Source organism: Scardinius erythrophthalmus, assembly GCF_964197995.2.
Source record: "Scardinius erythrophthalmus genome assembly, chromosome: 7".
Classification (NCBI taxonomy): Eukaryota; Metazoa; Chordata; class Actinopteri; order Cypriniformes; family Leuciscidae; genus Scardinius; species Scardinius erythrophthalmus.
Window position 1 is genome coordinate 9,921,592 of NC_138227.1, and position 25,000 is coordinate 9,946,591.

Sequence of the window (25,000 nt, forward strand, 5' to 3'; positions counted from 1 at the left end):
ACATTTATGTAGACGAAACAGTTATTTTGTGTTGTGAAAATGATACTTTGTGATTTTGTGTATTGTACTAACACAATTGAAAACATGATGAAATGTTTGAAAAAAGTGCACTTTTGATGATCTGTTGTGATATTAGCACTAAGAGTTTTGAAAATGTACACCAAACTTATGAAAATAGTACCAAAGCGAATAAAAAAACTGTAATTTGAACATCATTTATGACACCATTAATTTGTGAATGAATTAATCCCCTAGACTTTAATTCAGTGGACGCTGACATGAGTCATGTGAAAATGACCGCTGGTCTTCTTGAGGATTTGTGATATGAGCTCAATATCTGTGTTTTACAGCTTAATTTGTAGCTTCACAATACAATCCCTCTAATATGGATGAAGTCTTGGAAAAAATTACACTGATAATGATTCTGTACTGAGACACATACCTATTCTAGGACAAGGGTGGAGGTTTTGTCTGGCTAGTTTAGCCCTCAGGCACATTTTGTAATTAAACCGGCCCAAGAGAAATGAGGAAACGTGCAATGGAATAAATAGCTGTTAATCATACCGCAAAGCTTCTGTAAGGATCTCTCAGAGTACGACTGTCTGTCACAGCCTCTTCCATCACCACTGCTTTCCAGGTCCACTGTGGTTCTAATCCAGGACACAGATCCCTCACATGTCTCCAGGTGCATCTTGGGAAATAACAGCTTACTGCCTATTCCTGGTTCATAGTCGACAAGCTTGTTCCAGCCTGGAAAGAAAGAACGTTGGGAAATGCTTTGATAAGCAGCTAAAGTATTGGTAACAGAGAGAGCGATGGCAGGAAAACATTACAGTTAACATCACTGAGCTGGAAAATGAAGAGATATTGAGGTCACAGTGTTTCCCAGACTTCAACACGATTAACAACTCAATTTTTCCTAAACATATCTGAGACATAACCTGCATTTTAAATACCCCTCAGAGAGAATACAACCTTCTGTTGTGCATTAGCCAAAACATTCAGGAAAGAAGTTAAAACTTACTGGCACAAATGCTCCGACGGTATCATGATATAGGAATGGTGTCAGATGGTAATTCCGTTACCATTAAGATTACCATGGTATATATAATGCTATATGGTATAAAACCGTGCCACTGTTTTGTACTACTTTGCATTGCCAGCTAAATCATAATAGACAACTGTATTAAAGTCAAACTGTTCATAATCCATTTTACTTCTGTAATCTGGTGTATTTTAGTATATTCAACAAGAAAAAAAAGGCATAATTTAACATTAATTTGATTGTGTTCAAGTTCACTTAAATAGGTCAAATTGAAGTTTACTTAGTTAATTTTTGTTGCAACTGCATGAACTGTGGTGGATTTTTAGTTCCCTTGTTTTGCATTGATTTGGGAGAGTAAATGTTGAAATTAAGTGTTAATTCTTGAAAGGGAAAGGCCTATTTGTGTTTAATGTTGTATTATGTTGGACATTTAAAATCATTTCTGTTGTTGTATTTTTTTGTGGTTACCATTGTGTTGAAGAGCTTGTGGTTATAGGTTGTTGTCGTATGGTTAAATCATAACTATGGCGTTTGTTGCTTCGTTCAATAAACACAGCTTTGCTAATGTCAGAGCAGTGACAAACAAAAAATGTATGTCTTGATTCAGATAAATCTAATTCGTATAGGCACTTGCCTTAAAAATTGTAGTAAAATCAAGTTATGTACTTATTCACTTTAATTTTAAGTAACTCGTTTCAGACATTTACCTTTAAAAATGTGCAAAAACTTGTCTTAATTAAGTAAACTTACTTTATTACATAATATACACATTATATATAAATTAAAGTGTATATAAAGTAATAAAGTAAGGTTTTACTTTTTTTTTTGTCCGCCAGGTGAAATTGTGGTTGTAGCCTAATATTGTATAATGCATTATTTTGTCCACCATTTAAATTTTTTTCAGGCTGTATTGTGTTTAATGAATTCTATAGCCAGTGGTTATTTAACGTGAAGTTATGGGTGAAAAATTAAAACGGCGGACAATATTAAATGGATTATGTAAACATGTATTCACACACAGACCACACAAATTGTAGCTCACACTTTGAGCTGTTGGGTTAGAGAATATGGAGCTGAAAATTATTGTTTTTATGCATGGAGTGAGCCTTAAGGTACATGTCCACCCCTGCTGAATTATTTACCCTGGCTTATGAGACACAACGGGGGGCTGTTTACTTCTCTTTCTCCTTCATGCTTTTTTATGTCAGATGTGAAAAATTGGCCTTTCCTCCAGTTTTCATCATCCAGTGGCCTGGAAAAAAGTGGCCTGAAGCTTCGACTGAATGTGAGTGTGTGTCTGTGTGTGTACAGTGTCTCCAAACACACCTGAGGGACAATCACATCAGAGACGCATCAAAGTGCATTCTGAGAGACACAGTCCAGACCAAAGTTTACTTGACTTTATCCATTGGGAATTGATTGGATGGTGAAAAAGGCAGTTGAAGTGGAGGAAAAAAGAGGGGTTTGATTATGTCAGCTGACAAAGAAAGTTGTTTCAGTGGGGATAGCAAGTTATTGCTTTTTAATGAAAGTTCAAAGAAACTTTTTTGCCTTTGGAATAACATGCATAGATAAAAGTGCACAATAAGACCAGGGACATGTATTAAAACGATGAAATATCTGTTATTATTTACTCACCCTCATGTTGTTCCAACGCAGATATATTTTAAAGAATGTTGACTTTCATTGAATAGAGAGAAAAACAAAAAACAGTTTTTCACAAAAAGAAAGAAAGTCATACTTTTGGAATGAAATGAGGTTGAGTAAATGATGAACTATCCCTTTAAGCTTATAAATAGGTTCAATGTTGACTTGTAAGAGGTTCTATTTTCATTTCCATATTCACAGTTTTGATTTAATTTGAGGTTGTTTTACTGTCCAATGTAAGTACTACTAGCGATGGCTGTTTTACCACTACAGCTAGGAAACGACTCATGAGGAGAAGATAGCAAAAATGGAAAGCGATTTTAAACATAATTTTATGCTTTTGTTTAATTTTACTTCTCAACATGCACAGAATGAAAGGCGTCTGTCTGCTCGTGTCAGTGGAAAGACTGCGAGAGAATGCAAGCTGCTTAGCGAAGGCAATTTCTGCAGAGACAAGCAGCAATGAAAAAATGCATTATACAATATTAGGCAAAATACATGATACTGATAGGAGTTGATTTCCGTGAACTTGGTCAGATTGCTTTTATACTAAAGCTTATTGGAGTTTGCATGAACCCTGAATGTATATGAATGAACCAAATGCAAACATCAAACTAACTGTTTTTGCATTCAAGGGGTCATGAACTGAGACATAAAAAATTTATTGAGGTTTTGACATAGAAGAGGTCATCATATTATAAGAATATCCTGAAAGTTTCAGAACTGAAAATGTCCTTGTTAGTCCAAAATCAGCTTTTATTGTTACCAGGCCCAGTGAACGACTCATCCTGGAATGTGCTAGCTATTTTATATGCTACGCTGTTGACCAATGACAGCAGTGGGCGGTTACACTGAAGTCTCAGCAGACACGCCCCTTCAAACAGAGCGTTCAAATCAGAGGCTAAAATCAGGGTAGGAAAATGCCTTTTATTTCTAAATTATGACAAATTTTTAAGTAAAATTCATACTAACATTATTATTGCACCCCATGAAACATTATGAAACAATACAACAATGCAGTTCATGACCCCTTTATTAATTGCAGCCATAATCAATAAAAATGTCTTTAGAAGAAAAAAAAATGCACTTGAAATTCAACAAATTCATAAGGTCAATGCTAATAGTGAAACATCAACTGCATCAGGCAAACAGTGTATGTTTTGTGAAATTAGTTTATAAAACAAGCCTAATTTACATAAAAAGTGTTTGCATTGAAAATAATGGCAATTACTTAAAGGGGGGGTGAAATGCTATTTCATGCATACTGAGTTTTTTACACGGTTAAAGAGTTGGATTCCCATGCTAAATATGGACAAAGTTTCAAAAACTAAATTGTACGTTTGAAGGAGTATTTTTGTTCCAAAAATGCTCCTTCCGGTTTGTCACAAGTTTCGGAAAGTTTTTTTCGAGTATGGGCCTGTGTGACGTCAGATGTAGCGGAATTTCCTTATATGGGTCCTAAGGGCACTTCTCACAGCGCGCGCACTCGTAGACCAGAGAGAGAAGAGAGCGAAAGCAGTACCTCATCAAAGCGCTTTGCTCGGCTTTTGGGAAGTCAATGTCACCAAAGAAGTGGGTTTTTGGTTGCCAGGGCAAGACAACCCTGCACAGACCAGTGCAAGGGACCAGTGGATGGAGTTTGTTTTCCTGAGCATAAACGGAGTTGTGATAGACTGTTGTTCCCTGCATTTCGACGATGATTGTTTTATAAACAAAGCCCAGATCGACGATTTGGAGATCGTCTAATGCTTAAGGATCGAGCAGTCACAATGATAAAGGTTCGTGGTCGCAGGCGGTGAGTAAAACTGTTTCAAATGTCTCTGTGTGTTGTTAGCTCGGCGCATTAGCACAGCTAAGCTTCGCCCACACGGCCCGCCTCCAGCCGGTCGTTTTTTTCCGGAAAGACTCGGTACAGCCTATCTTTCTTTTATAAATATAATAAAACTAAAGACTTTTTGGAGATATGAAGGATGCAATACTACTCTATAGGTACTCAAGATTAACAGGAGATTGAGTGAAAATTAGCATTTCACCCCCCCTTTAAAATAAGCAATATTATGCCCTTTTACAAAGTCTTGATTTTGTTTTTTGGGCTCAACTAGAATATGTTTTCATGCTTGAATGTTCAAAAAACACTTTATTTTCCCCATTTTCTCCATTGTTGCAGCTCCTCTCTGTCTGTCAGTAGCGCTCTGTTTAGTTCCTGTCTCTATGCTGGATCAGTGTATTGTGATTGGTCAAGTGCTTCGAGCGTGTTTCACAAATGTCACGCCCCTTCCCATAACTGCGAGTTTCAACACAGTACTAACTAACTCAAGCAGGCCCCGCCCCTTTATTTTTGCATATGCCTTGGGTGGGAATTATTTAAATGAAGAATATTTTGATGTGTTCGTTCCCGTAAGAAACTCAAGACTTACAATGGAGGCGTTTCAGGGAGTTCAGAAACAGTGACACTGATATAGAGAATAACTCCCGCTGGAGGGACTTTGTGCTTTGTAACTTTGCAGACCTTTTTTATGCTCAAACAGCAACACTAGAAAGATGAACATGTAAAAAAACATAATTGGTCCTCTTTAATTTAAATGCGGTTTACGAGGATGAGGACATATTTGTGCTAAAATAAAGTTTAATTGGATGCATAGCCTTCAACATCAACAAAATAATAAATGGGGAAGCATATTTTCTTCTCATTTAAATGTTGCTTTTTGTCATTTGTTATTTTATTAAGCCTAGTCTTTCCCCGCTGTCAGCGATCCAGTTGAGCGCTGCTGCGTTAGACTCAAAGCACGTCTAGCTCTAGTAAAAAAGATACCAGGAGGTTTAAAAGAACCGCATAATGCATCAGGCTGGCTATCATATGAAAGTGTGTGTGTGTTAATTCTGATGTAAGCCTCTTGCTGCAATTGAAAGCAAAAAAGAAAGCACAAACCTACTGGAAAAAGACGGAGAGAGAGAGAGAGAGAGAGAGAGAGAGAGGAGGGGGTCAACACTATATTGAGTTTAAAAGCAAACAAAAATAGCTTCAAGGGAAAAGAAAGAGACGGACAGAAAGTGACGGGAAATTCTAAGTGTCTGGATTTACATTCCCAGAACTGTAATTTCTGTGTTTTTACGGTTTCTCCTCAGTTTTATACAAAATTCAATGGATTCATTGTGCATGTGAGCGTTGAATATGCACCTCATTCCCACATTAACTTAGGTGTGAATTTAAGTCAACATGCACATACACACTGTATGAAGCATAGTCACACAAACTGAGGCGCTCTTATACACTGTCCTTTTTCTAGTAATATGAGTGATACGTTTCAGAGAATTTGGATGATTCATTTCAATGAACCAGTTCAACCAAATGATTCACAGATTTGAATCTGAAGGGTCTATCTGAGTCACTGACTTTAATTATTAAACATGCAGTTTCTGGGCACATTTATATGAAATAGGTTATATAATAATAGAGTATGACATAATTATCAGTGTTGTTATTTTTAACTAAAATGTAAAAACTTTTTAACTTAAATGTTTTTGTTAATTGAAATAAAGCTGAAATCAAATAAAATATGAATATTATTTGAAAAACCTAAACTTAATAAGAAAATTTTGCCTCAGCAACTAACTGAAATAAAATAAGTTAAAGTACTACAATTAGCCTGTACAAAAAACACTGACATTAGTGAATTAGCTTCCTCGAAAAGTCCATTACATCATGATATCTTCCCAGATGGACCACTAAAACCCGATTTCCAGAAATTGCGTAAAGCTATATTTCGTCCATTTTCATGTGCAAAATGCATCTGAGACCAAAACATACTGAAATCTTACCCTGCCATCCAGGCTTGCAGACTGGTTTTACATGTATGTGTACGACAGCGTCCTGCGCCGCTCTCTTCTGACCGCAGTCGAACGCTGTCACGCGGATTTTATAATGTGACTTTTGATCAAAGCTCAGACTCTCTGTGTTCCTGATGTTACCTGCACACAAATACACACATTTAAATACAGAAGACAGAAAAGTGAATGCATGTGTGTGTGTGTGCTAACCGTTGCGGTCTATAGCGAAGGCCGTGTCGTGAGAGGTGATCTGGTAGTTGCAGATCTGGCTGTACTGTGGAGAACAATCCTGGTCTGACGCCTGAACCTGCAGAATACTGTCAAACACTTTCCCCTCCGTCACCGAGCCGTGATACTCCAGCTGACCAAACACCGGGGGAAACTCGTTCACATCTCCCACTTGCACATGCACCGCAGCCCTGAGAGAGACAAAGAGGCTTTTATTTTGATCCGCATTGTCCAGGATGCTTCATGTTTAGGGATGCATGATATATCGGCCACCATATCGGTATCGGCAGATGTATGTAGATTTTTAATTTTATCGTCAAGAAAATTTGGCCGATATGTTAAAGCCGATAAATAATGGAATATTTCCTTCAGCTGAGACACTTCAGATGCGCACTGTTCGCCATGATGGTTTTGAATTGCCTGAGATATGATGGGAATCACTTAAAAAATTCAAATACATTCAAGTGCAACATGTGCAACAAGTCTGTCATAAAATTATAATGAGAACATCATTATAATTGTGTGGTTGGGACATGGCTTTTAATGGTGAGACTTTTGTTATTGTTATCAAAAATGATCTTAAAATTTGGATTTAGATTTATCTGCAAATATATCGGTTATCGGCTTTCAAATATAAGGAATTATTATCGGTATCGGCCAAAATGTTCGAGAAGGGTCTGGCTGCAGGCCTGCACTTGCACTCTCAGACACCAGCGCTTCCTCTGCAAGTGACGTCACTTGCAATCGACGCATAGTGTGGTTCGTGTCGGATTGAGAACAGCTCCCAATGTCGTTCAAAAATCGTTTCTGTAAGTATATACATATAAATAAATATATATCATCGCTGTCGGGCGGAAACCTCATATGTCCAAATTTTGTCAATTTCATATTTTTTCACAAATCGATGCTATTGGTCAGTCCCCACGGGGTTCTGTTATTTTTACAAATTATTAACCAATCTAAAGTGTTGAAAATAGCTTGAGAGCAAATCTCTTAACTCCATTGGACACTTCAACTGAGTGAGAAGAGAATCCTCGTAACTCCACCTCTTCTTCACTCCGCGGCGGGAGCCTCGCGACATTTGTCTCCTCAGGATTGAAAGCATAGACAGTATAAGAAGTGGACAGAGTCATCTCATTGGAACTCAATTGAGACAAGTGAAGCCCATTTTTATCGATTTTTTAGCACTTCCGTTCCTGACGCGCAGACTCAAACCGACTCAAACTAAGCTTGATGACGTGAGCAACCTGTCTGACAGATGTAAATCTTCTAGTAGCCGTGCGTGCAAACTGCCAACGTTAATTTTGCACAGACGGCGAGCTTGAGCAAAGAGTTCTTTGGCGTGAGTGAGCAGGAGTAAGTATTCTGATTAATTATTTTGTATAGTATTTATTTTAAAATGTTATTCCCTTGACGTCCCCCCGATTGCCTGCGAGCTTCTCCTCCTGTCTGTACGGTAATCTCTCTACTGTGCGACAGAGAGTCGAGTGGTTATGACGCAATCGTTAGCCTGTTTTTACAAAAACTGTTTCTACGGGGCCATAATGTAACATAGAAGGTAACGGAGCCCTTTATACATTGTCGTGTTTCTTTAGAAATAAATAATGGACAAATGGAGTCTTTAAACGCCTCAGATGTAAGGTTATTCGCTGTCAAAGTGACGCTAAAATGAATGGGAGTCAATGGAAATGCTAACGCAAGTGAAGTTCTGCTACAAGATGGCGGCACGCGGCCGGCTTCAACTTCCGGTCGATGTATTACCCGCCTGATTGAAAGTCGCAGCGATCAAGAAACCTCGTCGAACAACACGTAAAGCAAGCCTTAACTCTGATTTTATCTGTGTTAAACTATGATATCAGTTATTGATGTATTTTAAATGTCTACTTATTTACCTAACCTTATTTAAGAATAACCTTATTTGCTTATTATTATTACTAGGCGTATTATACGTGTGCATTGAAGTTTTAAATTGTATCTAATATAATACTTGAATTGAATTAAATGTTTTGGATACCAGCATTAAATTTATGTTTTTATGATTATTTTACTGACTCGAAGTTGGCACTGTTTATGTAAAATACCCCAAGTAGCAGGTTTTATTTATGGGAGAAAAAGGGACTGTCTTAAGTTACTGGCGACAAGTAACGTTAAGCCTAGTATCTTTGGATAACTCTGTATGTTTTTTAGACAATAACGATTGAAAATAGTTAGGTTAGATACATTTGAGTAGGCATGTTTTGTTATAAATCGATAGCTGTAATGCTTCGGTGCAGAAGGAAGCCCGTGAGCCACGAAGATAAGTTTGCGTGCAGATTGGGCTACACTGTTAGAAAAATCTGTAGAAATGACAGTATTACTGGCAGCTACTTGCCAGTAACTTACTGTAGATTTAAATTGATGTTATTTACTGGCAACAATTTGTTAAAAATTAAATGAACATTAAACATTAACAAGTCTTTGTCTTTACAGAATAAAACTAAAATAACATCCTCATGCAAAGCATTCTGGGAACCAAAATCTGAAGAAAAAAAAACAGAAAAAGGTTGATGAAGATTTCTGGTTCCCAGAATGCTTTGCATTAGATTGTTATTTTATAATATTATTCTTTAAAGACAAAGACTTGTTAATGTTTAATGTTCATTTAACTTTGAACAAACTGTTGCCAGTAAATAACATAAATTTAAATCTCCAGTAAGTTACTGGCAAACAGCTGCAAAACTACAGCAAATTTTTTACAGTGTAATTTCCGCCTATTAGACAGCCTAGACACCTCATAATTTTTTGTTCTGCTTCACTTATAGCTCTTAAACCTTTAAAATGGAGTTTAGGAATATGTACGTAACCACAATCATTAGATTTGAATAGCTTTTAAAGCCTTATCTCTTGTCAAAAGGCTCAACGCGACCGCAGACTTTGATGAACACTGCTGGCAGCAGCGACGTCTGTGTCCGTTCCATTCTAATCAATGACAGCGTAACCTCGTTCGTATCTCCCTCCCTGCTCCCAAGTCATAAATCTCGTCTCTCCAATTAAACATGATTTTGGGGAAATGTTGTGTTAATATGCCGTTTCCTGAAAAAAAAAAATATATATATAACAATATTTACTGGTAGAAACATATTTCCGGTTAATTTGTGTCAATTACAAGTGACGTCACAGGCAGAGGAAGCGCTGGTGTCTGAGCGTGCAAGTCTGCAGCCAGACTCTATTGAAATGTTCATATCATGCATCCCTACGCATGTTCTCAATTATGTTTCATTTGAGCATCAATTTCTGTCTCAGATGTTTCCATTAAATGTTTGATTCTGTTGCAGTATTTATTAGTGTTGAATTGGCTTTTTTTTGGTCACTTTAGATTAGAGTCCAATTCTCACTATTAACTATGACTTTTTCCTCAATAAACTCCTAATACTGCTAATTAATAGTAAGGTAGTTGTTAAGTTTATGTTGTAGAATGTAGGATGTAGAATATGATCATGCAGGATAAGGCATGAATATGTGCTTTATAAGTACTAATAAGCCATTATCATATAATATGCATGCTAATATATATATATTTATATATATTTGTTTGTTTGTTTATATATAGTGCAGTAGTGGAAGTGATGTCTGGCCTATAGGAAAAGTGACATCTGTACCCTATATTCAAATATTATTAAAAAAATGTGTTAGTTGTGCTTGCATTCAGTTGTTTTATTTGTGATAAAGCAATGGAACATGCCAGATTGTGCAGACATTTCTAATTTTCATTTTAAGTTTTTGTAAGTTTAGGATTTTCATCATTTCATCAGTATTTATATTTTATTTTATTTTATTTCAGCTCTATTTCAGTTACTGAAATGGATTTGAATAGATTTAGTTAGATTTTTCGTTAACAATAGCCATGTTTATATCTAAAGTTGGAATTTTAACTTATGCGCAAAACTGGAATATCACATAAAACATTTGCGAATAAAGCACTGTTTCCATCCCATGTGTTCAAGAGAACAATATCGTCACTTCCTGGGAAATTGGTGCAAAAGATCTGTAATAAAAGTGGAAGTTTCTGCAATCAGGGAAGCAACTGTTTATCCTCCATCATTAATGACTTGCGTCTCAGAGCGCACAAACGAAACGCAATAACAGTGTCATGTTATCTGTCGTTTAGATGCTGGTGTTTGTGATCGAAATCATGTGAAACGCTTCTGGGAGAGAATTAAACCAAATCATTCTCATGACAGACTCATGCTCAGGCGTTTCAGAATGAACAAACCAACATTTTAGATGCTGTGTGATGTGATTGGTCTGCTGGTTAATGTGTTTCCATGGTAGTTTATTAGCATTTCTTCTTATCAAATAAAAAATGTATCCGCCTCAATTCAGAGTAAGTTTTTTTAATGCGCATTTTTAGAATTTAAGAGCATCTTGTGCATAAAATAGGTGGATGGAAACATGGCTATTAACAAGAATGTTAAAAAAAGACTTCAGGACATGTCCTCTGTAGAGCAGATTTCACTTATTTCTCTAAATTCTCTAACTTTCCTTCTCTACAGATTTTTATAAACCCATTAAAATCGTGACTATGTCAGGGTGTGTTTATCAGGAATGGAGCATTTTAATTTGTGATTTTACTGGAACGTAGCATGATGGCGCGCCACAGATTTGATGGCTGAGTTAAATGTGTATTTGTAGAGGGCCTGAAATGAGAAACAGCAACTGCAGTGCATTTAAATCACATTTTTCAGGTGGACAGTCACAATCCTTCAAGAAATATTAAATCCCAAATACTCCAAATGGTCTCTCAAAGATTTCTGCTTAAGAAATAATACTTAAACTGACTTTAAAGAAAAAGGATATTTGATTTTTTATTTTTAGTAGACTGTCTACTTAATAACTGAATGACTTCTAGTTGACATTTAGTTGCAAAGTTACTTATAGTTAGTAGAATGTCTAAAGTGGACTATCGAAATAAAGTGTAAATGACGCATTGAGTGAAATAGTTTCCCTATCTTATTAATACTTGTGTTTGTAATTCATGAGAACTGATTTGCGTCCGAATCTGAACTAATTATTGCGCTCTGCTTTAGACGAGACACGCGTCTTCTCTCAAGAGAAAACTCTCCAAAAGCTCCACTCGTTCTCCATCACTGTCCAGGAGAAACAGTGAGATCTCATTTGTGATTTCCTTCTCCTGCAGGTCATTATGTCTTAGAAAAGTCTTCGGGGAGAGAAAGATATTTTAAAAACTGAAAAAAAAGTGCCTCAAGGTATCCTCACGGCCAGTTCTGACACACTTTTGCAAGCTGAAAATACCAAAATAACAAGCTTACATCATTCGTGTCAAAGACAGCGTAGAAAAGTGAGCAACACTTTGCAAAGGGCAAAAGCTTCTGACAAATGACAGGATAATAAACACCCCTGATAATCTGTTAAAAACCAGAACATACGCACACACACATTAATGCGTTAGGGATGAAATCTATAGTAAAGCAGTGCGATTTTGCAGCTTTACTGCCCTTTAGAGTCTAATATCTCACTTTAATCCTTTATCAGTGTGTGTGTGTGTGTGTGTGCTGTATCAGAGATCAGAGCTGTCAGAGCTGGATAGAGTAATCCTGTCCGGATTAAAGAGATAGAGAGTAATGAGGAAGGTCCCTCTCTCTCTACTCTTCTTTTCTCCACGATTTCTCCTTTTATCATGAACCTTGTTTTTCTCTGGCTCATTCGCAAATGTCTTTAGAAGTGTTATTTTGTTTCAAAGGATTCCGGTTTAGCTCACTGCATTAGCTCTATTAGACATATTTCTATGGATATCTGCAGGTAAATATAGCCTCGGCTCAGTGTTTGTTTGCAGTTTGCAGGTAAACAGGTTCATTAACATGAGCTCTTAAAAGCTTTTAATGCCTCAAGGTCAGTCACCTGATGATTACAGCTCTAAGATGAAAAAAACTTGATTTTTGAGTGGCTGTTCAGTTCAGTATCATGTACATTTATGGTAAAAAATGATATGTAAACAGTAGAGATGCACAGATGTATCAGACAATTTTTTGATCAATTTAAAACCATCGGCATTTTGGCTATAGCATGAAAAAGGCATGCAGATATAACATATACTGTAAATAACTGATTAATTAACTGTGTGAAGGCACTGAGTTGTGTAATGTCTTATAGTGGGGGAAAAGATAAAGATAAGATTTCGCTTAAGATAAATGGATCAAATCCATGTTCAATGAAAATGATTTAAAGATGCAGCAGTAACTATAGTAAACCTTAATGCATGTGTTTTTGAACTTTGATATTTTAAAACATGATCAAAAGAGTAATCTATTATGACAATAGTTCAAATACGCGAGTGACAAATATCGTTATCGGTGTTAAAATCGGTATCCGTATCTTCCAAAAAAATCCTATTGGTACATTCCTAGTATATAGTGCAGTAAAAGTTTGTACACATTTCTAACTATGTTTTCGTCCACCTATTTTTATGCAGATTTTGGGATGGCTAAATTCTAAAAACCGGCATTAAAAAAACGTATGCGCTTAATTGAGGCAGATCATTTTTTATCTAATAAAAAGACATACGCATAAACTATGAGGGAAACACATTTACTAAATAAATCTCTTGACGTGCAACAAAAAACGGAGGATGTGATTGTGTAACTGGACTAACAAGTGGATCACATGAGAACACATGAGATGGAAACTGTGCTTTATTCTCAAATGTTTTATGCGATATTCCAAATGTCCGCATGCGTTAAATTCGCAACTTTGGATGGAAACATAGATGCCCGATTACTAGATTAAATGTGGCCTACAGACTACAGACCTATTAGAATTATATGAATTCATAAATGTTATATTTAATAAAATATCTTTTCATTGTTGCGCTTTATCATTCATATAGATAAACTACTATATAAAAGTAAATAAGGATTTAATTTTAGCAATTTTCAGCAAGGATGCATTTAAATGTTAAATGAATTACAAAAGATCTCTATTAATAAATAAATGCTGTTTGTTTTGAAAATTCTATTAATCAAAGAATCCTAAAATAAATGTTTCAGTTTAAAAATATGAAGCAGCACAACTGTTTTAAACACTGATAATAATAACAACCTTTTCTTCAGCAGCAAATCAGCATATCAGAATGATTTCTGAAGGGTCATGTGACACTGAAGACTGGCGTAATGATGCTGAAAATTCATCTTTGATCACAGGAATAAATTACATTTAAAAATATATTAACATAGAAAACAGTTATTTTAAATTACTGTATTTTACTGTATTGTTGACTAAACGCAGCCTTGGTGAGCAGAAGAGACTTCTCTTAAAAACTTAAACCCAAACCTTTGAATGGTTGTGTATAAATTAAAATTTAAAGTCTACCCCAACTACCCATTAGCAGGCGCAGGGAACCTCTAAAAGAAGAAATAATAAAAATATCTTCAAAAGAAGAAGCTGTGAGTAACAGAGAGAGGTGAGTCAAGCACCGATGAATCATTTGAGAAATAGTTCACAGTGTTCCTTTCAAAAACATTCCCTCACAAATATGAATCACGCTGAGTTGGAGAACATGCATTTATTTAAACACACACTGACTTGTGTGATCTCTTCTCCCCGCGTCCCTCCGGCCCCGTGCCACAGTCGTGAGCTTGAATGATGAAGGTGAAGTCTCTGTGGCTCTCGCAGTCGACCGGTCCTCGGGCCCGCAGCTGGCCTTCTCCTGACGTGCTGTTCAGAACCACGGCCACGAACGGAGCGCTCAGACCCTGCACGTGAAAGCCACAGATTTCACCTACACACACACAGAGACAAGACGACAGATTAGGACTTTCATTTCATCAGCTTCTCTGTATGTAATCTCTGGATTGTTGCTCTTTTTAAATCCCACAAATGCTTTCCAGTGACAGCTTTAGAGAAGATCTAAAGGGGCAAATTCTTAACGTTTGCAGCTTTTTATTGTTTTTCTACCCTTAAAATGTCAGAATAAGTAAGCAATGCAGAACCTGATTTCATGTTCCTAGATCATCAACATCTGTTGTTGATCCTGGAACAACTTTCCAATCAGATTTGATGGACAAGTTTACAGTTTATGTCAAGTTTAGGCTTACAGTCAGGGTTTGGTGGTTCTACATCAGTGTTATTCACCTGTCATTTCCCCCTGATTTTAGGGATAATTTGTGACCCTGGATCACAAAACTGGTATATGTGTGGCAATAGCCAACAAATACATTGTATGGGTCAAAATGATCGATTTTTCTTTTATGCTAAAAATCATTAGGATATTAAGTAAAGATCATATTCCATGAAGATATTTTGTAAATTTCCTACCATAAATATATAAGACATTTATTTTTGATTTTCTCAATGTTGCGATTTTTTTGCACCCCCAGAATCCAGAATAGTTGTATCTCGGCCAAATATTGTCATATCCTAACAAAACATACATCAAAGGAAAGCGTATTGATTGATTCAGCTTTCATATGATGTATACATTTTTTTTTTTTTTTTTTTAAACTATGTGACTGGTTTTGTGGTCCAGGGTCACATTTGTGGGTAGGGGTAGGGATATGAATAGATATGAATTTGGACAGGAATGTTGTTCCAGGATCAACAAATTATGTTGACCCATGAACGTGTTTAACTCGGCAAAATCAGGACGGGCTAGTCTCTTCTGCTCACAGAGGCTGTGTTTATTTGATGAAAATACAGTAAAAACTGTAATATTGTGAAATATTACAGTTTTTTTTTAAAAAGTGCTTAGACACTAAAAGTGGTACTTGAGGCTCACTCAGTGAAACCATTCGCTTATAGTCCTAATCTTTAGACCACGTCTGCAAAACAAGCACATAATGTGCTTTAAACTGCTTTGCTATTGTAAAACAAACTTTTTGCAAAACTCTAAACAGTTCTCTACATTAGACAAATCAATTAAAACTAAGTTCTTTTGTTTAATTTGGGAAACACTGGAATTTAAATGCCACAATAATTTACTGATGACCTACACCCAATGATCATGTGTGAAAACACTGATACATAAACATCAGTGTTTTGAGAGAAAAGAAATTATTTGTACCCCCTTGCATTTCTGTTTATAGTATAAATATTTACAGTATATATATATATATATATATATATATATATATATATATATATATATATATATATACAGTATATACTACATATATATATACGCTGAATATGCATACATCCAAGTCAGTAAGTCAACTTTATTTCTAAAGCGCTTTATACAAAATAGACTTTAAAATAGACAGCTTCACAATAGTAACAAATTCAAATTCTGCTGTAAAGCAGCTCTAAAAAGCCAATAGTGTCATTATTCAGCTCAACTCAGATCAGTATTGATTCAGTTCAAAAACTGTGTCAAATTCATCAAATGTGCATAAATACTATATACAGTACATTTGTGCACAACTCATGCAACTCCACTGCACACTGAACAAGCAAAACAAGTGTTTTACATTTTTCACTTCTGTGTAGTTTGGTGTGTATGTGGCTAATCGTTTTATGTTTGTGTGTAGAGTGTGAATGTTTGTTTTTAGAAAAATTGTTTTGAATGAAGCCTGCTTTTGCAAGAGATGTGTGACATTTTGAATGTTGTGTGTGTGTTTTGTGGCTGTGTGTGTAGAGCTTTGAGAAATGGAGCCATAGTTTCAAAAACTGTGTAAGCATTTTTGAAAAACTGTATTACAAAGTTTGGGGTAAGTACAGAAAAAAAAAAGATTTCTAACAAAGGATTTCTATTTCAAAGAAATTTTATTCTTTTGAACTTTAATGTTTTCAACATTGATAATAAGAACCGCTATAATTGAGCAACAATAATTGATAATTGAGCAACAAATCAGCATATTAGATTGATTTCTGAAGGATCACGTGACACTAAAGACTGGAGTAATGATGCTAAAAATTCAGCTTTGCCTTAACAGGAATAAATTACATTTTAAAATATATTCATATAGAAAACAGTTTCTATTATTAATAATCCTATTAATAAATAAATTAATTTAATTTAAATTTAAATAATCTTTCACAATATTGCAGTTTTTACTGTATTTTTGATCAAATAAATGCTGCCTTGGTGAGCAGGAGAGATTTATTAAACATTAAACAAGTCCACTTATAAGGTTAGTCAAGCTGACATCATCACTGAATCCTCATGGTGATGTCATTTGACTTTGACTAGTAAGAAACCACCTACAATACCCTAGCAACACCTTAGCAACCCCTGAAAGACCATAGAAAATGGACATCAAGATGCTCACAACCACCCACAACACCCTAGAATTGTGCAGGCAAGTTTTACACCCTGAGTGTGTGTGTGTGTGTGTGTGTGTGTGTGTGTGTGTGTGTGTGTGTGTGTGTGTGTGTGTGTGTGTGTGTGTGTGTGTGTGTTGAGTAAAACAGCGCTGCTGTCCGACACCGATAAGAGTATTCTCCATCTCTCCTCTCTTTCATCTTCAGAATAATCCCACATTCACCACGTATACAAAACAACAGAGAGAGAAAGTGCGAGTGAGATGCGGCAAAAAGCAGCAATCCCTTTGTTGAATAATATTTCAAAATCTTTCACTGGCTATCTTTGTGCATGTGCGAGTACAAAAGACTAAAAATGAATAATAGTGCATTCATGCACATGAAAAAAATTACTTTCAGAATGTGTGGGTATTTTGTGTGTTATTTCAGCTTCATTTTTATCAAAATGTAGTGATGCACTAGTAAGAGGGCATACTCTTGCATTTAGCATGCGCTATTTTTTTAATTGTTGCTCTACATGTTTTTATAAACGTGAATTTTGTTTCATTCTGTTTTGTTCCATCTTGATGCTTTTAATGGATGTGCGAATGGCCCTTTCTGTGACAAATTGCTTACGCTTCTCTATTGTGTGAGTTGCTTTGGATAAAAGCATCTGCTAAATGCAGAAATGTAAATGTAAGTGAGCAATGTTTTCACAAAATCCAATCATAAGCTGTCAGAGGAGATGCATTAATACTAATCATAAACAGCAGTCTGTCTCAGCTGACCACTTGTGATTGTATCACCTGAGATGAATGTTAAGTACGAGTCGTTTATTGCAAATTATTGCAAAATAAACGGGGTGACTTGACCAGTCTAGAATCATGCTGAGGGGGGTTATTTTGCAATAAAGAAGGGAAACTGGACATTATCTTGCCAAATAAATAAATAAATGGACTTGAAATATTGATTTGAGTTGAAATAATTTTATTATGAGAAAAGAAAGGGACCGTGGAGGGATATGAGAGATATGAATGAAGTTTTTCAGAGAGCCGTACAGTTCACACACAGACCTATAGAGGATATAGCTGGTGTGTGGTTTGGATGTAAACAGACCTCTTGATATTCCATAACTGTGATATATATATATTCATGCTCTGCCAGGGTTGAATATGCTCTGATTATACACATAAATATGGATATAGAGATGACCATGAAAGCGTTGGTTATATATAGAGGAATGAAAAATCAGTATGGAGCACATGAATTGAAGGTAGGACCACTAAAGGGACACACACACACACACACACACACACGTGTGTGTGATTGACATGCTCTCCAGTATTTCCAGTAAGCTGTCAGCTGAACACAAAGCTCAAAGAGAGAGAGAAAACCCTTGAACAAAAGAATTCTCGCTCATATCTCTTCCTCCAGTCTTCCTCAGACAGTCTTCTCTCACTTTTTCTACCAATGAATTTCCATCAGGATATTCTTCATTCTCAGTGTCTCTCGTTGCCTGTGCTTCTTTTCAAAACTTTGGCGTCAATAAGATTTATTTATTTTCCGAAAGAAATTAATATTTTTTTCAGCAATGACAAGTTCAATTAATCAATAAATAAATGCTGTTCTTTCGATCTTTCTGTTCATCGAGAAATCCTGAAAACAGTGACACGGTTTATAGAAAATATGAAGCAGCACAACTGTTTTCAACATTGATAATGATCAAATATTTCTTGAGAGGCAAACCATAATATTATACTGATTTCTGAAGGATCATGTGACACTGAAGACTGGAGTAATGATGCTGAAAATTCAGCTTTGATCACAGGAATTAATTACATTTTCAAACAGGGAACAGTTATTTTAAATTGCATTACTATTTTACAATATGCTTTTACTGTATTCTTGATAAATGCAGTCTTAGTGAACACTGTAGATGCCTACAAAAACTGAATACTGTATGAATGCATGATGTTACGCAGACATTGAACACTATGAAGGCGGCGCTATTCGAACACAGCTATACTATACAATCTCTCATTTACCACCATGTGTTTCGCGAAATTCCTTCATTCGTTCAGTTCTCTGCTCAGTCGCTAAGAGAGTCCCAGTTAGTCCCGCCGATCACGGGGGGGTCCATCTGGCCGTGTCCCCAGAACGGTGAACCTTCCTCGGCATGCCACCAGATCCCCCGGGGCCCTGGAGGTCCCGACCCACTGCAGGTTTTGGACTTGGGAGTAGAGAAGGGGCCCGGACTTTGAACGGCCGTAACTCGGGGAAGGTGGGTCCTATCGACGCCAAACTCGGGTCAGAGTAGGGTCTCGGCGGGCACCTTCCAAGGAGCCCACCTCCGAGCTCCGGGGCCCGACAGGACGGCGCGCGCGTCGGAAGGAAAGGTCCCAGGGGCTCGGGGAGGCGGGGTCCGAGAGCTACCCCAGGGACCCCCCGACACCCGAAAGGGCGAGACGCTCCCCTTCCCGAGATACGGGCCGTTTTGTCCAAAAGTCCCTTGCGCGTAACCGGGCCTTAATCAATGTTTACAGCCGGCTGAAGGCCCACACGGCAGCTGTAATTTATCCTCTCTGTTACTGTCCCTTTAAGAGACGGAGCGTCGTATAGGCCTTGTGGGAGTCGTATACGTCTGCACTCGGAGTGACCCTTCACCACACACACACTACTGAATACTGTCATTACTGAAGTGACACCATGAGCACGCTTTCTGTTCTTCCCTCTGTCACTCATTCTAGCACTTATACCCTTCAGTCTTTTATAGCTTATTTGTAGCAGTTTTTTCTTTTAAATTCCTGTACTTTAGCTTTTTTTCCTTACATTTTGCCTGTCACAAAAAGACCCCATTGTGGCCACCCGCTGGTAAATGTGTATTTCTAATTAGTGGCAAATGCATTTTTCACTGGCATTTGCCACTTAACAAATGTTAATTTCAGACCCTGGTGTTTTAAAGCAGTTAAGTAGTATTTCAGAGGGAATATATAACTTCCATCTAGTCAAAATAAAGCTTGATTTATCCTCCATTATAACCATAACAGAGTGTACCTTTGGTTTATATGTTGTCCATCACAATTATCTTTAAGTATTTACTCTGTACTTCAAGGTAAAGTTCTTCAAAGTGTTTCAGAGTAAAACATATCAAAGCATTGCTTAGCAACTACATGATGAATCTAGCATTTCATCTAGCATTCACCGTGACCTTTGACCTTCAGAACCTCTGGCTATTTCCATCCACACAGCTCTGTGTAAAGCTGTTACAATGCTCTGTTCAGATCACTGGAGCTTTACGCCCATCAATTATTCAGAATGTTGTTTTGCAACCTGGAAACAATTACCCCCTTAACAAACTCACTCTTGTTTCAGCATAATTCACACCCTCTTAATTAATTACACTTCATCGTTGGTTGCTGGAGAACCATTAATCACACTTCATATTTCATTGCATTTTATAGGTACATTACCTGTAACATCACATCGAAGACGTGTTAAGTGTCAACTAAAATCCTAATTCAGTCAGTCGTGTGCTTTTGCATGCATGGATAATATTTTCATGGTTCAGTTCAAAATGCTGTAAACTTTACAACTTTAAATTTCAAGTGGTTAATCTATCTACTGTCTTCTAATCTGTCCGACTGTCTAAACTTTACGTCTTCAATCTTAGGCCCCGTCCACACTACTGCGTTTTCGTTTAGAAACGGAGAATTAAAACGAATACGATCTCCATCCACACCAGCGTTTTAGCTGCGTATTAGAATTGATCTCCGTCCACATTAAAACGACTTAAAACGCGGATCACGTGACCATTCACCAACACTGGGCATGCGCGTGCCGGTGTAAACACAACTTCATTGATAAAATTATCCCACCATGCGCTGGTTCTTCCCGGGTTAACCCAAAACCGACGCTCCTTGTACGGTCGATACCGCCGCTGCACACGGGAATTGTCACAGATCGCTCGAATAGCCTGCCTCCGTCGCATTTAGGCAGTTATAGCATTGTAAAATGCAGAATTTACTTGGACAACAGCTGCTAGCAAAGATATACGCCATGACTGATGACACCCAATCATAGAGCCGAGCGTGAGGCTCTACTACGTCATCGTTTCTAAAGTCCTCCGTTTTGACCCGTCCACACTAAAACGTCCTCCGGAGATTCAAAACAAAAAACGGGTCGGCAGCGTTTCTAAACTTCTCTGTTTTGGGTCTCCGTTTTTGCCGTTTTAGTGTGGACGGGAGGTGCAAACGTAGCAAAAGGTCTCCGTTTTTGCCGTTTTAGTGTGGACGGGAGGTGCAAACGTAGCAAAAGGTCTCCGTTTTTAAACGAAAACGCAGTAGTGTGGACGGGGCCTAAGAGTAGATATAATATTTATTATAATGTTTATTTTATTACAGTATAAAGTCATTACGCCTAGAAAGTCCCCATAAAACATGGATACTCAACGTGTGTGTGAGTGAGTGAGTGAGTGTGTGTGTGTGTGTGTGTGTGTGTGTGTGTGTGTGCGAGTGAGTGACTGACTGTGTGTGTGTGTGTGTGTGTGTGTGTGTGTGTGCGCAAGTGAGTGAGTGACTGTGAGTGAGTGACACACACTGTGTGTGTGTGTGTGTGTGTGTTTGTGTGTGTGTGTGTGTGTGTGTGTGTGTGCGCGTGTGCGTGCGCGAGTGAGTGAGTGAGTGAGTGAGTGAGTGTGTGTGTGTGTGTGTGTGTGTGTGTGTGTGTGTGTGTGTGTGTGTGTGTGTGTGTGTGTGTGTGTGTGTGCGTGTGCGTGTGCGTGCGCGAGTGAGTGAGTGAGTGAGTGAGTGAGTGTGTGTGTGTGTGTGTGTGAGAGTGTGTGTGTGTGTGATGGGTATCAGGGATCTCACTGTCTTTCTAAGGGGTCCGGTCTCTTTCACCAGCAGATGTCTGAACAGAATTCTGCCAGTAAAACTTCCACTAACACTCCCCAAAGAACTCATTTATTTAGGAGGAATAAGAAAGTGAAGAGACTGTTAAATGTGATAGTACTTTATGGAGAGAAAATGAAATCCGCCAGTGGCATTAAATAATCAGAAAAAAAAAAAAAACGAAAGAATAAGAGCTGGAGGTAAAAAGAAAGATTCCTTTTTTAAGCTATGCTAATTGTTATTTTAAAAATTAATTCCACCTGAATCTTATTAAGGTAGCAAACAGGATAGATAGATAGATAGATAGATAGATAGATAGATAGATAGATAGATAGATAGATAGATAGATAGATAGATAGATAGATAGATAGATAGATAGATAGATAGATAGATAGATAGATAGATAGATAGATAGATAGATAGATAGATAGATCTATGGAAAGTCCCCATAAAACATGGAAACCCAACAAGTGTGTGTGTGTGTGTGTGTGTGTGTCCCCTCAGGCAGTGACTCATTTTAAGTGTATCACAGAGGTACAGTTTAGTTGGAGTATCTGATACACTGGCAGTGCGATCTGGCAACCAGCGGGGATCTGGAAACGCATAACGCATCTAATAACCAGAAAGAACAGATGGAACACACACACACACACACACACACACACACACACACACACACACACACAACTGAGACGGCCTCAGGAAAGATGTGTGTGCAGCGCTGTACTACAAACCCAGTAGCCTATAAATCTGTAATGTCTTGCTTTCTGTACCTGCGTATGGAACTGGTGCATCTTTGTCCAGAGCCACTAAAGGAGGATCCAACAGAACCACGTCTGTGTTTTCTGTGATGATGCCATGGTATGATGTTTCGATCCACGGCTTGTGCTTATTCACTAAGAGAAGAAAGAGAGAGAAAGAAAAGAGCTTTCAAGTCCAAAAATAAACCATCGTGAATCTGATTTGAAATAGAAACTTCTGCACATCTAAACCTGGTCCTTTTCACAAAGGCCTTTCTAAGAATACTGTTCAATCAATTTATATTGACATGAATGAACTCAATTGTATGCAATTGTATTGCTCTTTCAGAGCATTTTTTTCCCAGCTGATGAACGATAAAAAAACTAACAGCCAATCAGAATCCATCCTGCTTTTAAGAGCTTGAGCATTTAAAGTGGTAGACGTCAAAACTGCAGTGTGCTTCGAATGAACAGAGCGTTATCGTCCGCTGGTGTGGACGCTAATATAGTTAGATATAGTTATCGTTCTTGCTGTGAACGAGACTTTACACCGGTTGCTGTAAGCATCACACAACAATGTAAACAGTGCTGGCTTGCTTCTTCTCCAACAGATTTGACATCATCCTGTCTAAGAAGGGGTTAAAACTGTATGGATTGCTCCTTTTGCATGTAGCATTTCTTTTTGTAGAAATGTCATGTTCAAGATACATGCATATGAGATAAAGAAACACTTGAGGCAGAACCAATATTGAAGTCTGAAGTTTAATATTAAATCAGTGTATTTTACAACCATCCAGCCGACGGCTTGCAGCAGCCATTCAATTTTTATGTCGTACAATGAATTATGTGGGTTAATTTAAAAAATGTATAATGCAATATGAGATATAAAAACATATTTGAACACATTTTGATCTTTAAGACCACATACAGGCTACTGTATGTTGTTTGATTTCTATTAGGCGCTGACTGAATACAATAGTGACAGAAACAGGGCAAATGAAAATATACAATCATTTGTAATTAATGTACGGTCTCTTGTGAATTACTCTTTGAAAAGGTCAACCCACATGTGCACCTGATATTCTCTCACCTTCTTCTCCATCCACTATTTTTCATCTTAAGAAATAAAGCGTGCTCTCTGAAGGTCAGGGCCATATCATTTACTTGTTTTATGTCCCAGAGAGACCAACTAAAGCTGAGGGAAGCACAGGAGAGAGAGGTAAAGAATGGAGGACAGAAAGAAAGATGAGGCAAATGGGGAGTGTGAGATTGAACGGAGTCAAGTCAAGTCACCTTTATTTATATTGCGCTTTTTACAATACAGATTGTTTCAAAGCAGCTTTACAGTGATAACAGGAAAATAATGCAACAAAGTTTGTTTCTGCTATACAGCAGATCTAGAAGAAAATAGTGTCATAGTCCAGCTTAAGTAAGTTCAGTGATGGTTCATTTCTGTTGTGAAAAAGTTCTTAATTTAGTTCATTTATCTATACAGCCGCTCTGGAGAAACAGTGATGTCCTCGTCCAGCTCAGTTCAGTTATCATATAATTGTGTCAATGCAATATTGTTGAATATTAAGTGTCCCCAACTAAGCAAGTCAAAAGCCAAAGGCAACATTGACAAGGAACCAAAACTCCATCAGGAGACAGAATGAAGATAAAACATCTTGGGAGAAACCAGGCCAAATCACTAAAAATCGACTTCTTTTTGAAAGACTAAGCAGGACTTTCATTGACCGTTGATAGCATTTCAGCTCCTGTATATCCTGCAAGACTAATAACTTTGCCACTAGAAATGCGCTAAATCAACACACAGTAATATATTCTCGGTCTGCTTTTCTCTCTTTCTCACACACACAACAGAGGAAATAAAGTGTTAATCTATCTTAAAGCTGTTTTAATCCGCTGGCAGCTGTTATGGGTTTTCCTCCATCCCGAGTGTCCAATCTCCCACCCAAATGCATGCTCTCGCTTTCTCTCATTTTTCATCTCTTCTCACAAATGAAATTGTATTTGGGTATTTCTAGCAGGAATTTAGTTTTAATGTGTAACAAAATCTACAAGACAAGGTAAAAAAGAAAATATTTTTGCAATTCAACTCAATGTTTATTTCAACGAACTCAATATCGATTTGTAAAATCCTATCGATCCTATATGCCAGTGTTTCTCGAATGAATCAGTGTTTCTAATGAATCTACTCCAACCGTTTTAATTTAGATGGTAAGATTTTTTCATATTTTTAAAAGAAGTTTCTTCCACTCACCAAGGCTGCAAATATTTGATCCAAAACACAGCAAAAATTTATTTTAATTTATTTTATTCCTGTGAATCAAAGCTGAATTTGCATCATTACTCCAGTCTTCAGTGTCACATGATCCTTCAGAAATCAG

General features: G+C 37.2%; 1 protein-coding gene across 1 annotated transcript in view; it reads right to left on the reverse strand.

The window, feature by feature from the left end:
- The window catches only part of clstn2b (calsyntenin 2b), a 76,623-nt gene that overhangs the window by 44,265 nt on the left and 7,358 nt on the right, over window positions 1–25,000 (reverse strand). The window contains exons 2-6 of the mRNA XM_081369789.1: window positions 22,644–22,766; window positions 14,327–14,522; window positions 6,731–6,939; window positions 6,512–6,661; window positions 565–750 (exon numbers count right to left, since the gene is read on the reverse strand). Of these exons, the coding sequence (XP_081225915.1) occupies window positions 565–750; window positions 6,512–6,661; window positions 6,731–6,939; window positions 14,327–14,522; window positions 22,644–22,766 (864 nt within the window). The remainder of the gene's footprint in view (window positions 1–564; window positions 751–6,511; window positions 6,662–6,730; window positions 6,940–14,326; window positions 14,523–22,643; window positions 22,767–25,000) is intronic.